Source organism: Akanthomyces muscarius, chromosome 5 (assembly GCF_028009165.1).
Source record: "Akanthomyces muscarius strain Ve6 chromosome 5, whole genome shotgun sequence".
Classification (NCBI taxonomy): domain Eukaryota; kingdom Fungi; phylum Ascomycota; class Sordariomycetes; order Hypocreales; family Cordycipitaceae; genus Akanthomyces; species Akanthomyces muscarius.
The window spans coordinates 1,736,775-1,752,472 of record NC_079245.1 but is presented as its reverse complement, the minus strand read 5'-3'; the positions used below and the strand labels follow the sequence as shown (position 1 = coordinate 1,752,472).

The following is a 15,698-nucleotide window of genomic DNA, read 5'->3' as shown; positions in this document are numbered from 1 at the left end:
CACAACGCAACCTTGGCGAGGGTTAATCTGTGTCTCGACGACAAGGAAAAAGCGGCGAGAGGAGAGTCATCGGCTCTCGCCTTTCAGGGCGCCCCTCTTCCCCCCTGCTGGTCTCTACGGTGAGGACCATGAAATTCGTTTTCTCCTGTGGCCCCTCCTCGTAAACTTTCCAGGCGCAGGGACCAGCCAGTGCTGTAGTGTGACTTATCATCGCGATCCAGGCAACAGGGCAGGGTCGAGATTCGAGACAATGTGAAGAAACCATTCTCGCTCACCGCATTCCCTCTTTCAGTGGGTTGATTCGACCCATTTGGGTAAAGGGTGATCTACCGAGGTGCCTCGCTAATGCACGTGTTTCCGTTTTCGACGACGTGTGTGAAATGACAGTCAGACAGGACTGATCATCGCAGCTCGGCGTCCCCGTTTCTATATTGATGATGGCTTGGGAAGAAAGAGACCCTGCTGCCACGCCGTTGGCGAATCAATAGCCCGACCTGACCTGAACTATCAAAGTTCCCATCTGGCCAGGGCTGACCCTGGGAGATCGTGTCTGGAGAGCCCGGAATTGCGCAATCATCATGCAGATAGGAGGACCCTTTGCCTGGTGCGTTGCATCCCAAGGGGGAGGGGGGGGGGGCTTTTGGAATGAACAAAGGCCGTCGGAACAGGGAAATTAAAAGGCTGCAGCTGTTTTTATTACACTATCTCCCCCGACTCATGCAGGAGGTTCTTGTTCCTGGGCAAGGTATCCGTAGTGTGATTTACAATTAAAGTTGGACTGTACAGAGTCAACGGAAACGGAAACGGGAGCGTAAAGATGAAGATCGGCCGTGGATCTTGGGCCGAAGCTCCGGCCGTTTTTGCCCAATTTTGTTTTGCGCCCGTTCCCCTGACAGTTAAGGTGGACACTCTCATCAAGACATCAATCTATCTTCTAGAAGCGTTACTAGAGTGCCATGGTGAATGTCATTAACCCATGTTGGTCATGTTCAGCTGTTGTGTATGATGTCAGGGTGTTGTTGGCTTCCCGGAGACACTCCACCATCGACAGGTACCCTACAGCGCTCTCCAGTACGTATTCTACACGGTGTTCCGCAGACGCTACCAGTTCCTTCTACCGTTTGTTGTTCTGAAAGAGCAGGGAAGAGGAGGTAAGGATCGCATGAACCCAACTTGCATAAATGGCTGCATCAGGACTTGCACTCGCTGATCAAAGCTTGTGCGTCTTGACAAGTTCAGCTACAGCATGCCTGCAGATCTACCAAAGCTGTTGGTCATTGGTTCACGTTGCACAACAGCGACGGTGCAACAAAAGACACTATGTGAAGTTGAAGGCCCAGGAAAAATGATAAACAAAGAACAGGGACACTTCCCTTTTAGGATTCGATGTGTTCTTCATTTCTTATAGTTAGACTATCGGCGCGGCACGTCCGATTACACTAGTAGCGGTCAACATTTAGACCAGCCCGCAACTCCACAACTTGCCCGCTACAGACCCTCACTAAAAACGGTGGGAAAAAATGCTAAAAAAATGCCAAAAATAACATACAACAGCCGGTGTTCGCTGGTCGTCACCGACCCAACTACTAATCTGCCGGTTAGCAGCTTGTCTATGGGAGAGCAGACGGGATCCCGAATTCTCTGCTACCTATGGTCGTATGTATCAGATGATCGATTACTTTATCATATAAAGGCAAAATCAGCCCATTTGACTTGGCAACCGCCATTTAGGCCTTGCATAAGAAGAACCCCTCTCTTGAAGATCTGTTATTGTTACTATTTATTATTATTACGCTGCTGATTAATTCAAGCTAGGTCTCATGATTGCCGCCACAGCTGAATAGCGACCAAGTGTATAGTCCGCACGGTCCTCCAGTGCGTAGTGTAACTAGTTACTTCGGCTGGTGTGGCTGCCAGCCATTCTGGCAATTGGCCGATTCCGCACCGACGACTTGCAGGCTCTCTTGAAAGTGGAGCGGTCACGGTCTTCGTCGGTGCAAAGCAGCGAGATCGGGAAATCTTGCATTTGGACGCCAAACGCTTGGCCTCTTTTGCCTTGTTCTCCAGCTTCAAATCTGACCACTAGCCAGCCGCCCAACTTGCGTCCAAAAGAAAAACAATGGTCTGATTTATGGTTCTCCAGTGCGTTAGCCTAGACATCGTTACAGTCGTAGTTGGGGCGGTTGGCAGTTGCCTGGGTCTTGGCATTGTCGATCTTTTAATTTCGCTTCAGTCACCCATTTCTCGCCAATCAGCCCTTTACGTTCTAGAACAAGAAACGTGTTTTGCGAATGAAATGAGCTCACCCATATAGCCTCTACGTATGCAAGTCACGAGCTTAACCCTCGAAATCTCGGATAGTGAGTGGTCCGGATCGTCGCTGTGCCTGATGCATCTCATACATCTCTTCCAGACATTCAACTGACAAGGGGGTCGCTATCGGCGCCTCCGTGCGATACTCGGAGGGTCATTCATCAAGGTCGCAATAACAGTGCACGAGAAATTAGAGAGTAATGATGTAAAATGGCGTTGATGTTTGAATGCCCGGGGTTCAGGAAGGGCCAGTATTTCCAGACGTCTCCCAGTTAACTTATGATAATACGCTTCGACTGACTGACGTCGACCACATTGAGTTGTACAGATTTGAGCTAATACTCTACCAGCAGCAGGATCGTCACCGCTCAGACTAACAAAGCTACCGCGGGGCCTGCCGCGAATCTATGCGGGTGGCGAAATATGACTTGTGACAGCTCCAGCCAGGCAAGGGTATTCCTGCGTGTAATACATGAGACGACACTTGCACCCTGCCACTCTGAGCAACCTGAGCGCTTGTTACCCTTATCTACGTGATACTGTAAAAAGAAAGAAAAAGATCATGCTGTTGAGTGCAAGCCCTTGGCGGACCCGTTCGCCAGACGCGACCGACAGAGAGTTTCGCCACCGCCATGCAAGTACTGCCGGTTCGCGCCAACACAGCCCGACTTTGTCCCCGACCAAGTCTGTCATGGCTGGGCAGCCAGCTCTTGATCCAGCTCTTGTTCCAGCGATTTAAACTCCAGCTTAGTCTTCCTTCGGGTGGTGATCACCAGGGTTTATCCACCGTGGACGCCTGTTCGACACTGCACGACGGCTGCCGTGTCTCGATCTGATACGTCAATGGCGGCGTGCATTGATGCGGCAGGATAGGAATGGCTGCCGGGTGGCATATCGGCACGGGTAGCACGGACAGCAACGTCTAACCAAGTTCTGACAAGACACGGTTCTCTCTGCTTTTTGCCTTTGACGGCGACGCCGTCTGGCAGATTGCTTCGCACGGCAAGGCAGCTATACGCGCGGATCAAGTACCATTGGTCCAGTATTTCATATACTGGTACGCGACCCGTTCCGTGTACGCGACCCGTTCCGTTTGAATAACCTCTTTTCCGTAGTCTCAGTTGGCCGCTCACTTGCTTCCCTTTCCGGTAGTGCATGTCGGGAATTTCCTGATGCCTCATTTCATGCGAGACCAACCTGGCAACAATGCGCATTTACCAGCCTGCGACCACTTCCACGATCTAGTGTAGGACTGGGACCCTACGCTAGCTGGGTTTCTCCAAACCATTAGTCCGGGAAGTAGACACATGATGATGTCGCATTCCACGACTCTTCCCCCCCGGGCTTGCCTAGTTACCTTCGGTAGTCGTCTAGTGCCAATGCGTCGTTTCAAACATTTCCGGATTCGCTGGATGTAGAGCAAGCACGAGGAGACGAGGCACTTGCTGTCTTGGGACTGCCGTATGCCGGTTTAGCATGGGTTCTGCTTGCTGCCTGTTCTGGAACCAATGGAAACGCGCAGAATATGTGCCTCAAGAGAGTCCTTGGTCCGGGCTTGGCCAAGCAAGGCACTGTTCAAGTGAGGCGCACTCGTTGAGCTGTCATTCGTCATCGTGGTTCGCATGCTTCCTGGGGTTATTACTCGCTAACAGTGGCATACGAGGCTAGCCGAACTGGCTACGTTGGCGTTGTATTCGCTTCGCCAACTCAGAAAAAGAGTCATAGATGCTGTCTTCCATACGGATGCTGCAAGTTCCGTAGTCTTAGACGAACTGAGCGACCAGGCCATTTGAACCGGCCGCTTGTCGTAGGACACTCCAATGATTGTATGAACTGTTCTGGCACGGGCTTCCGCCATCACCGCATTGAAGAAAGGACATGTTTATTGATACAATCGCTCCAGTGTCTTTCTTGCCTGGCGCGGCGATCCGCTTCCTGATCGAGCCACATCCTTCGCCGGGGAAAGCCATTGTCGGTCCGTGCCTGCTAGTCAGCCGTCACTAAACCTGCAGCTAAATTACGCCGACTGTCAAAGCATTCCTATGTTAGCTCCTCTCCTGGGACTGGTCTTTCTCCGCGCCAATGTCGCGTGGTGTCTGGTCGACTGCTGAGACACTCAGCATTCTATTTTTCTTGGCGAGTTTTCATCTGCCTTCTAGTCGGCCTTACCACTCGACTCAGGCAACGATTCCTCGCACTAGAACCTTTGTATCTTCAATACCAAAGCTATTGCCAAGTTCAGCACCCTCGCCATTAATAATCCTGGAATTCTCTTTGGCCCGGGGAGAATAAAACATGCTCCCGGTAGGCAGGCATCCCTGGTATATCGCTGAGCGGGAGTTCCCATGCTTACCGCGTTGCTCAACACCTCAGATGCAGGTGGTAGTCCTTGTGGTCCTGCAACTTTGTCTTCTTAGCACTCATCTCACAAATCTAGCAGCAATCAATTGCAAGGGTCTCTGAGCAACAAGGAGATCCATGTTAACCGAAGTAGTCCAAACCAAGGGGTGGATAAGATGGCGCAGAAGAAGTACGCAATGAACGAAAACGGCAGAGCGTGCGTTTTGAGTTGTGACAGACAGAGCCTAGACTTCTTGGGTATGGTGTACTTTCCCCTCATTTCCTCACCGTCGGATACTCGATCCGCAGCCTGGGCGTCAACGGGGCTGTATACGCCTCCTCCTTTTTGGAGGATCCTCCTCAGATTTTGGAACGCTGCAAATGTGGTTTGAGCCTTACCAGATACGATTTCTGTTGCGCAATGCCACTGCGCCTCGAGCTTTGAACGTCGAGCCATTCATAGGCCGCGTCCCGCTACACCATCATTCGGTCGATGATGTCCGTCAATGGACTGGCGTTACGGGGCCAACCTGCCGCAACAGTCATTGACGGCCAAGGGTACCCTGTTTCATCCGAGATGCTGTTGGACGTGCTCGCAAGAATGGACCCAGACTCCACTGCTGCCTTGCCGCTGATCACCATAATTCCGTGACAGGCCCCATTCTGGCTTTTACAGCCTGCGCTGTAATGGCTGAGGGAATAGGCGCGAGTCATGGACATGCGGTTGACTGCTGCTGACTGCACACTTTGTCAATAATGGTAAGCAGCATAGGTCGTGCGACTAATATTGATATCCTCTGTTATGGCAGCTTGACCTCGTCACATTTGAAGATGTTTACTTCCGAGAAAGTAACCAATCATGGTACTGAATGCTGTTTGTTAGCTGGCTGGCTACTCCCGTCAACGGCCCCGCGCTTTGACCTCTGCGCCGAGCGGGCGCGACCTTTGGCAACTAGCAACGGCTCCAAGGTGGCAAACCAAGGAATCACCCTTGGCCGGTTCACCGATCGAGTGGAGGACCAGCTAATCATGACCAACTCTGCAGCTTTGTTGCATAACGTGATCCGCCGCTACTATCAACCCGTCATGGAACTGCCCTTCTGAGGACAACTCGGTCAACAGGAATGCTGCAGCAGTTCAATCGTGGAAATAGCCTTGTGGAGAGGGCCAATACGTCGGTTACTCAAAATAGAAGTCTCTGCATGATTGTGATGTAAAAGTAAACTGTAATGGCACAGATGTGCAGCCAGTTCCGGCCACTCCGTACCGTTTGGGGAGCCTGCAGTTATCGTAGCCGAACAAATGAACAAGGTGAGGCTCTGGACCTGCCACCAGAATCCATAATTCTGCTGCGGAGGTTCTGAACGATGAAACAAAGGCTCGCCGGGGCAGGCGTGGCGACGAGCAGGCGTGGCGACGAACAGGCGTGGCGACGAACAGGCGTGGCAATGGCCGTCTTTGCCCTGTCGTCTAATGTTTTTGAATTGGGTCTCTAGTTTGCGTGGAGCTGCGAGCACCTGAAGCATAATATCCCACGGCGTGCTCTTCGCGAGGCCAGCGTTTGGCAAGCCCCGCTAGCGATGCTAATCAGGGGCAATGTCTCAGAGAAGCCCGGTTGAAGCGTGAGAATTATGGCCGTGGAAACCTCAGCAGTTGCTGAAGCTAGTATCAGTAGAGCATGTCGGCAAGAGCCAACGGCTTTGTCTCATGGGCTTGCTAGCACGGCGCAATGGAATGTATGCGCTAACGCCTGCGCCCTCTCAGTCGTGGAGAGTCATGTATCGCCGAGTGGCTGCCAGCATAACATTGAAGGGATGATCATGGCTGCTTAAAAGGTGGGCCCTGCGATAGTAGAACAACTCTCATGATGAATTGTGTTCATGGACACCTTATGAACAGTGAGCCCGGATACTGCATGGCCGCGGTCGTAGGAGAAAATTGGTTTCTGGCAGGTGACCCCCAACACGCCAAGTTCTCAGGACTATGAACCATACGACTTCAGTGGATATGCCCCATTGGGCCGGGCCGGGACTCGACGACTGGCCGCTATCTTGAGCCTTGCTACGCGTTCCGCGATGGTGGCTGGATTCTTGACAAGGCCCCAAAGGCCCGTACGCGGATGGGCCCAAGATCCTACGCGGATAGGTTAACCAGTGCCATGCCGCTACAGTAAGGATTTGTTTGCGAAGGACGTACCCAGCATAACATCAGCCCACGGCCTTTAATAATACCCGTCGGCCCTGCTTCATTGTTGGCGTTGCATGTAGTGATGAAAGGGGGACTGGGAGAGCTGACTCAACGGCTGGGGCGCCGAAATGCTCCATGTAGCGACAGATTTGCATCTTCTGTCTTTGGGTGGCGTGTCGTGCAAAATTCTGTGAGCGCCACCGAATTTATCCGTGCTTGCCAGTCCTGCATATCGCAAGCTGCTATGGCACTAGACGATGGAAGGCGCTGCATTTGTCGAGTGAAGAAGATCCATTCAGTAACTTGTAGGTGTATAGGAGCACATTAGGGATAGAGACAGTCGTTTGACTTGAACTTGAACCGTAGATGGCGTCATTGTCGCATGCTTGTTGTCTATTCTGGACCATATTCGCACGGGTATCAAGTATCTGGTATGCGGGTGTAGGTTGGCGTTGCGCATGCAACGCTGGTGATGCCACGCCAGTGATCAACGCGGTGCTATAAAATTCGGGTGTGATCCATGGCCTCGGGGCGTCTTGTTACCGCAAGACCAGACGGGAGAGGAACCCGACACCCACCCTAGCGGAAAGGCTGGACGGGCTTGCAGGAATGTCTCAAAACTAGAGTCAAAGAAATGACAATGCAAGTGGCAACGGCCAAGGCGCGACGACGCTGATCTTGGATGGCCTAGCCTTGCCCCTGGACTGTTGTTGGTGGTAGGAGGACTGATAGATCCAGATGGGTTGGGGATCCCCAGCATGCAGGTGTGCTTGCGCCGGTCGATGATTAGTATCCGATGGGCTGCTGTGAATGCCATGCAAGCGGCCAGCGACAGGCAAGTTAGCAAGCCACAGGACGGGTGATGAGCGGTGGTGAGCGACATTTTGGTGGCGTGGGGACAGGATAGTGGCAGCCGCTAGACTTGATCCAGGAGCGCCACAATACAACGCTGGGGATGACGCCGCAGGGTATTCGTCTTAGCGTCGTCTCTTGGAGCTCGTGGAGCTCTCGGAACTGTGAGGGCACAGGGGCAGCGCTGCCTCTGTCCAGCAAAGCTAGCCGTGCTAGCGACTCGAATCATGTGCTGGTAGGGCACGACGGAGCCGCCGCGATGGAGTCGTAGAGGTCGAGGCTTGTAGGATGGCATTCATGTGCGGGCTACAGTCCGGAGCTTGTCCACATGGGGGTACATTCATTCGCCGAATGGAGTACGGAGTACTGGTAGCGTATTTTGCAGTATTAGTTTGCAGATCTCCGGTCGAATTGGTTGTTGACTTGTTGGTGGCCCGCGTTTCCTGGGATGAAGTCCTCCGTCTGCCAGTTCTCTAGATGGCGAGGCTGCATGGCGTGGCACGCGGCCGCAGGGCTACACAAGACACCTCAGTCGTGGAGCAGATCTCAAGACGTCGACGAGGGGTTTGCCCAAGTGGTGGCGCCATTTGGGCCCAGTTGAAGGATTGACGCGGTGTAGAGCAGCAGATGCGGCGGGCCAATGGAGGCATTGTGGCTGGCTGCCAAGGACGAGCACAACGGGGAAGGCATGGAAGATTTTGGTTGATCGAAATGTCCGATATAGAAATAAATACAGTGGATGACTGAGAAGTTGCGACGTTGGATGCGGATGGCATTGGATGACGAGCGACCTTGGCCAATCCAAGGACAAGTCCTGGCAAGTACTGGTAGAATGAAGCGTTTGCTTGGTGGCGTTGCGTGCCTACACTGAAGAGTGGCGATGTCCTGCTCAAGTACCGGTGCTAACGTGTGCTAAAAGCTGGGGGAGGTTGTAGTGCAGCAGCGAGGTCGGCTCAAGGCGTTGCGCCGTGGCTGGCCAGCTGCATGATGCATTAGTAGCCACCGTGCCACCGAATCATGGCACTGGATTGTCCAGAGGTTAGTCTCAAAATTAGATTGCGGACGATCAACTCGTTTTTTTTGTCGCTCATTTTGCCAAGTGTTGACGCAGCTGCAATGCTAGGAATGTTTACTCCGTCGAGCAGAATTGTTCTGCAACCGCTCATTACAGGTACATAGGTAGGCAGGTATTTGGCACGGCCAGGTGGGCTCGTCCTGGCCGGTGGACACTCGCTCATCAGTGGCTGTAGGGCAACACAAGCGCTGTCTCAAGCTAGCGGCACTCAAGGACGCTAGAAGAGTGACCGTAGTTCTGCTGGTAATAAACAGCACGAGATGAAGAGACTCAGAGGTTGACTGGAGCTCCTCTGGGTATTGACTGGGGCTGGTTGTTTGGGTTTGGACTGGTACGTGGACTCTTTGACTCGCTCAGTGGTGGGTGCACGCGCTAGCCATCTCTACCTACAGAAGCTGGATGCAACGGAACAAGCCGCTCACACCGAGTTCAAGAGAAACGGTCGCAGACGAAGATGCCAGGTTTGGCGGCAGTCCGATATTTCGAGACCCTTGCTTCCAAACAAAGATTCGCCGGCACGCGCGGCCAGCGGGAGGGGACGCTGGACCATGTCTCTACCAGTACATGGGTTGTTTAACTTCCCTACTAGGTAGCTGCTCGTTCTTGGCTTCTACCAGTATCTTACCTTTCGGGCACCAGTAAAACAACTTAACTTTACTGGTGGTGCTGGTACTGGGTACCTCTGGCGCAACTACCCAGGGCGCAGCCTGTGGGAGAGTAACGGGCTTTGGCAGAGCCCACCGCGGCCTGCCAAATCGGCGCTGGCTTGGCTGTCGGGCTTGGAGAGGGAGGGGCCGCAAGGAAACTCATCGTCATGGGAGGAGACTGGTGGTCCTGATTTGGTTATCTGTGATTATTACCTCCGACTCTGGGCTAGCCAGTCACCAGTGTTGTCGTTTTGACCAAGCACGACAGACAATCAGCTACCTACCAGTATCCGTGAATGCTTCGTACTGGTAAACAAGGTAGAGGGAGCACCCCCCCCCCAAGCAAATTGCAAGCACAGAGTTCTCTGGGGCATGTCTAGAATGGCTGAATGGGTCCACAGGGCAGGCCATTACAGTTTTAGCGGCTTCTCGGGGCAACATCAGTCAACAGTCCTGGGTGCTCCACAATCCTGGACATCATGGATGTCATATGGGGCAGTTCTGCCCAGCCCAGCCACGGACCTGCTGGTCAATATCCGTGGCCATTGATCGTTGTTGGGCTGCTAGGTTCATCAGGTAGGTGACTGGTGCAAGTGGTCAGTTGTTGACTGGCAGTACAGAAAGTCAGCCTTCTGCGGGCGTCGGTTTTAGTGCAAGGCCTACCTACTTAGGTATGTAGCTAGCAAGCACTAGCAATGGCTTGCCGGACTCTGCGGGGGTGTCTGGGGCTTTGGGGCTTTGGGGCTTTGGGGGCAGAAAGAACTTGGCCGTTCGTGCTCTGCTCCGGTCAGCGATACGTCGAGGCACAGTACTGATACTCAGTCACTCAGTAGCATGGTTGCGCAGCACCCCGTCCGTCGTCTTGGCGGTTGGTAGATTTTTCATCGGCCTATGGCTATTTTCTACAGGGATTGCGTGCAGTGAATATGGCCATGGCTAGGCAATCGCGGCTTGGGTAGCGAGATGTTTTGCAGAAGAGAGATTGGGATGCCAATGTGAGAACTGACATAAACGTATCCAAGTAACCAGGTAGGTAACCGCCTCTGCACGTGCAGCACTGCATCTTTGAGCCTCGATAATCAACAGCCAGGATGCACTTCACAGTGACAGGCAAACAGGCAGACCAGCAGGCACAGCAACCAAACAGACGCCTACCTTATCTTGGCATCTACCCAGTACTTTGATACACTCCCATGACAGTCAAAACGGCTCTAACTAGTTGAGATTCAGGCATTCAACTCTCAATGCAGCATGGCACTCCCTGTATCCCTGTCCACAGCGACGCCATTGTCCTGCGCCACCAGAACCGGCGCCCCCTCAAGCCTCCCACCCATGCACCCTCGCCCATGCCCATGTCAACCCCAGCGGATCCTAGCAAGATGGTCAGTGTTGGAAGCTTTGCTCATGTACTCGGTACGACCAGCATGTACCCCGTAACTGCTGGTAGCCAGTGCTGCGCCAACTCGATGATGGTTGCCCTGCAGAGCGCGACTCTCTTCATCCTGGCCCCCTCCTCTGCGAGACTTTTTTGCCTCAACGCCCCCCCAGACACGCACGCCAACGGGCTGGTGCTTCACGCCTCTTCTCCGCCTCATCACCCTGAAGCCATTCGCCTTTCCCAACAGGCATCGGTATAATACGGGCTTGTATGCCCGCCCCTCCTTCGTCGAGTGCACCGCCGACCGACCATAACTTACCATTCACCAAGATTGTCTATCTGCTCTGCGCCTCGTCGACCGACTATTTACACGACCAGCCTGCCAGTACCTTGCCTGGTGCGGAGCCGCCAGACCGAGAGAGACAGGTCTTGCGGACCACCCATCTAGGCAGCTCCACCCGCCGCACACCATCTCCAACCCCAAAAACCCACTGCAGCAGCACGCCAACCCGCTGGAGCACCCGCTAGCCCTCCTGGACTTGTTAGAGCCCAGAGCCAGAGGCCACCCACCTGCTGAAGCATCCACTGGCGCACCTTTCTTCTGGCGCGCCGAACCCTCCACAGCAGGCCATTGTCTAAGTTAGGTTGATACCTGCCTCAGACTTCAGTCTACAGCACTAAAATAGCGACTGCCCTCAATTCTTTGGCGGGAGCACCACTGCAGCCCAGCCCGCCTGCATCTGCCTCTGTCTGCACTCTGCACGCTGCAGCTCTTGTCTCTGCGCCGCACCAATCAACCTACGCCCACCCAACCCAACTGTCCAATCCACGCCCATCCGCTCGAGACCCGCCATCGTTGTCTCGACTCTCCACCGTTTGACTCCCCATCCCATCCCGCCTCTTATACCATTTCACCCCTCCGGCCTCTTCTCACCACACCTCCGCCGTCATCCATCGCCAGCTCGTCGTCGCTCCTCGCCTCGCTGTGTCGTTTGCGCTCATAACTCTCGTACGCGCTCTTTTACTTGCGCCGCTGCGACTCCGCGACTTCTGCCGCCCCGAGCCTGCACCTCACGTCGCTGCCAAACGCACGCCCTCTGGCTGGCCGACCTTGCAACTCAGAGACCTGTAGCTACCCGACGCCCTATCCTTCTTCCCGCGACTGTTCGACATCCGCCGCGCCAAAACGCCGTCGAGAGCTGCAAATTCTACTGCTTCTTCCGTCGCTGCCTGCTCCATCGGCTCGCATCTCAGGCTGCGCCCGTTCTTGTCCTACCCGATCGATCTCGCCGACCTCGCGCGACTCGTCTAGGCGGCTCTCGAAGCTTGCCGGCGTCCTCCACCTCGCTCGCTGCGACGTACGCATGAATTTCACCTGCCCTACCGCATTCCTCTGCTGTCCTATCCCCCAGCTTCTGCCAACCCGGTAGAGGCACCAGTGGCCTCTCCGCGCTGCCGTACGGCAACATGTCCGCTGGCCAGCCTCTGCTCAATCTTCCACCGCATTTCCAGCATGCTGCACATCCTCACCTTTCAAACCATTCACATCTGCAACCAGGCATAGACAACGGCGCCGCATACCCTCAGTCTCGGCCCAGTGCCAACGCCTTCCCCCCTGCCATGGATCCCTCTCAGTTTGGCGATTTCTCATTTGCCTATGCCAGCATGTCGGGCATGACGGACCAGTCGGCTTCCGCCTTTGACGATCCTTCTGGCTCCGATCATTTCTCTCTTCACTCTACCATGGCCCCTGCTTCCGTGAGCAGTACCAATATGAATTCATTGACTGTAGCCCCCAATCCTAGCTTTGCCATGGACCCGTCTGCCTTTGCTCCTGCTGGTATCGAAGCCGTCCCGGACGACCATGCCCCAACTGAGAGGCACTCTCCCAGCCATAACTCAGCCGCAGACAACCCAAACGACGAATTCGGCTTGTCCGCTGCAGGTCGCGCCGACGGGACTGATCTTGGTAAAAGCAAGGACGACAAAACTGAGACACCCGCTTGGAGCGAACTCAAAACAAAAGCCGGCAAGGATCGAAAGCGTCTGCCGCTGGCTTGCATCGCCTGCCGCCGCAAAAAGATTCGCTGCTCCGGCGAGAAGCCTGCCTGCAAGCACTGCCTCCGCTCTCGAATACCCTGCGTATACAAAGTCACCAGCCGCAAGGCTGCACCCCGCACTGACTACATGGCCATGCTTGACAAGCGTCTCAAGCGCATGGAAGAACGCATCATCAAGATTGTACCCAAATCCGACCAGGACAACATCTCCCCCGTAACTCGCGCCGTGGTAAAACCAGCAATGCCTGGTACGAGCGCCGCCAACAAAGCTGCCGCAAAGAAGCGCCGCGCCGATGAAGCCTTTTCTCCGGAGCTCGAATCTTGGGCGAACGCACCGTCCAAATCCAAAATTGGCAACATGGATGCTCCTCCTATGGCCGCTGACTCTCAAGATAAGGAAGAGAGCAAACTTTTCCGCGAAGGAATCGATGCGCTGCCTTCCAGAGAACTTCAAGAACACCTCGCCGAGGTCTTCTTTGATAGCGTCTACGGACAAGCATACCACTTACTTCACAAACCGAGTTTCATGCGCAAGTTAAAGTAAGTTTCAAACTGATGCTTTTCTCTGTGACCACACTGACGTGATGCATTCAGGAGCAATTCGCTGCCTCCAGTTCTTGTACTAGCAGTTTGCGCTGTATCTGCCAGATTCTCAACAAATCCCAAACTTCCCGTCACATTGAGACCATTTCTCCGCGGAGAGGAATGGGCGCAACACGCCAGAGACATATGCACAAAGCGTTATGAATGGCCAAGCATTACTATTTTGACATGTCTGCTCATCCTCGGCCTTCACGAATTCGGCACATGCCACGGTGGCCGTAGCTGGGCGCTTGGCGGTCAGGCCATTCGCATGGCCTACGCTCTCCAGCTACATAAAGACCTTGACCATGACCCTCAAAGCAAAGGTCAAAAGGTGCCTCTCAGCTTTGTCGATCGAGAAATTCGGAGACGCATCATGTGGGCTTGCTTCCTTATGGACCGCTTTACTTCATCTGGTACCGACCGACCCATGTTTATCACTGACGACTCGCTCACCATTCCGTTACCTGTGAGCGAGCGTTGCTTTCAACTAGACATGCCTGCCCAGACAGAACTTCTCGATGGCCGGCCCGGACCTCCCGCAGTAGAGGGCCAAGCACCAGACTCTGATCTACGCAGCAACATGGGACCCTCTGCATTCTTCATTCGTGGCCTTGCTCTTTGGGGCCGCGTTGTGACGTATTACAACCACGGCGGGAAAGACCAGGAACATTTTGCGCAGTGGGATGAGCGCTCGCAGTACTCAATGCTGGTGCGTGACGTCGAGGAACTACTTCACACTTTGCCGCCGCATTTGCAATATTCCAAAGAAGTTCTCGAGCAGCACATCACCGAGAGAACCGCCACTCAATTCCTGTTTATGCACATGACCATACACCAGAGCTTGCTCTACGTTTGTCAAGCAGCCATGAGCAGTAATCAGTCCAACTCGGACGCGCCCAAGGACTTCATTCCTCGTCTGAGCGCCAAAACTTTCCATGCCGCCAATAGCATCTCTCAGTTATTGAAGGATTCCGATGAGCGTCAGTGCTTTGTGTCGGCACCCTTTGCGGGATATTGTGCTTTTTCGTCGTCGTCTGTGCAGATTTACGGTATGATTTCTGGGAACCCCAAGCTTAAAGCTGCCGCCGAAGTGCATCTTGCCATCAATATTAAATATCTTAAGAAGATGATGAAATATTGGGGCATGTTTCACTGGATGGTAGAGGACATTCGACGCCAATACAAGAACGCCTACGACGCCTCTCGACGACCCGGCATGAACGGCGCCATGCAAAGCAGGCAGCCGTTGCTGCAGTATGCTGACTGGTTCAACCGTTACCCGTCTGGTGTATCTAATGTTGATTTCATGGATCCAAGTGTCCCGAGACGCAGTGAGGGTGGAGAGGACGCTGTCTTGGAACAAAAGCCTGAGTTGCACTCAGTGGGGGAGTTCCTGGAGAACCTCTCGCCTGCTTCCCATGCCGCCGATGGCAAAGACCCCGGCAAGACGCCAATGCAAAAGCGAAAACCAGCTCCTCACAAAAGGAATTCTACTGGTGTCACACCCCCGAACAAGCCAGATCAGCCGACGCCCGAGGCCCGACAAGCTTCTGTTGCGCCTACTCCTCGAAGAGTTTCGGACCAGTCTGGTAGCACTCCTCGCATTCAGGTTGACCAGCGGAAATTCTCGACCCCAGGCAACACGCAGCCGTCGATGACGTTCGGCGCACACAGCATGCCTGCCCAGCCACAGGCATACATGTCAACCATGTCACCCATCAGCCCGAACAACATGGCGCCATACCCGCAGCCACAGATGCCCTTCTTCGCCGATATTGCCCCGCTTGGCATGGGGGGTCAAGATGCCGGACTGCCTCAACAGATGTTTGGTATCGTGCCAGGTGGAATAAATGGCCCGCCGCAGGAGAACAGCAATGGTTGGCAGGGGATGGCCAACGGTGCTCAGCCGAACTCACGTCAAAATTCGGCAACTGTACCAAAGAACGAGAATGCTGGTATGCACCAGCAGCGCCACCCACCCCAACATCAGAACCCCATGACGGCGCCGACGATGAATATTTTCAACTCTGCACCAGATAGCTCGTGGTTTATGGGCTATGACATGGAGCCGCCGGAGATGAATCAAGACATGAACATGGCTGGCAACGGCGTGGACGGCTACAGCATGTATGCTGGCAGCAGCAATGGCAATCCCGGAAACGGCAACAATTTGCCCCAGCAGAACCACATGGGCAGTGGGCTACAGCATGGCATGTAAACTATGCAAAGCACACATGCTCCGACGAGCAATTTTTGAACAG

At 54.0% G+C, this 15,698-nt stretch overlaps 2 protein-coding genes across 2 annotated transcripts; one reads left to right on the top strand and one right to left on the bottom strand.

Moving 5' to 3' along the window:
- Positions 1-6,714: 6,714 nt before the first annotated feature.
- LMH87_009865 (uncharacterized protein) lies at positions 6,715-7,247 on the bottom strand (the record flags this gene model as incomplete). The annotated part of the gene is made up of 4 exons (XM_056196936.1): positions 6,715-6,786; positions 6,850-6,893; positions 6,949-7,065; positions 7,202-7,247. The coding sequence occupies 4 exons, from the start codon at positions 7,245-7,247 to the stop codon at positions 6,715-6,717; spliced, it is 279 nt and encodes a 92-aa protein (XP_056054034.1).
- A 5,012-nt stretch (positions 7,248-12,259) lies between these two features.
- Positions 12,260-15,655, top strand: LMH87_009864 (uncharacterized protein; the record flags this gene model as incomplete). Its single annotated transcript, XM_056196935.1, has 2 exons — positions 12,260-13,392; positions 13,447-15,655. 2 exons carry the CDS (start codon positions 12,260-12,262, stop codon positions 15,653-15,655), a joined length of 3,342 nt encoding a protein of 1,113 aa, XP_056054033.1.
- Positions 15,656-15,698: the final 43 nt, after the last annotated feature.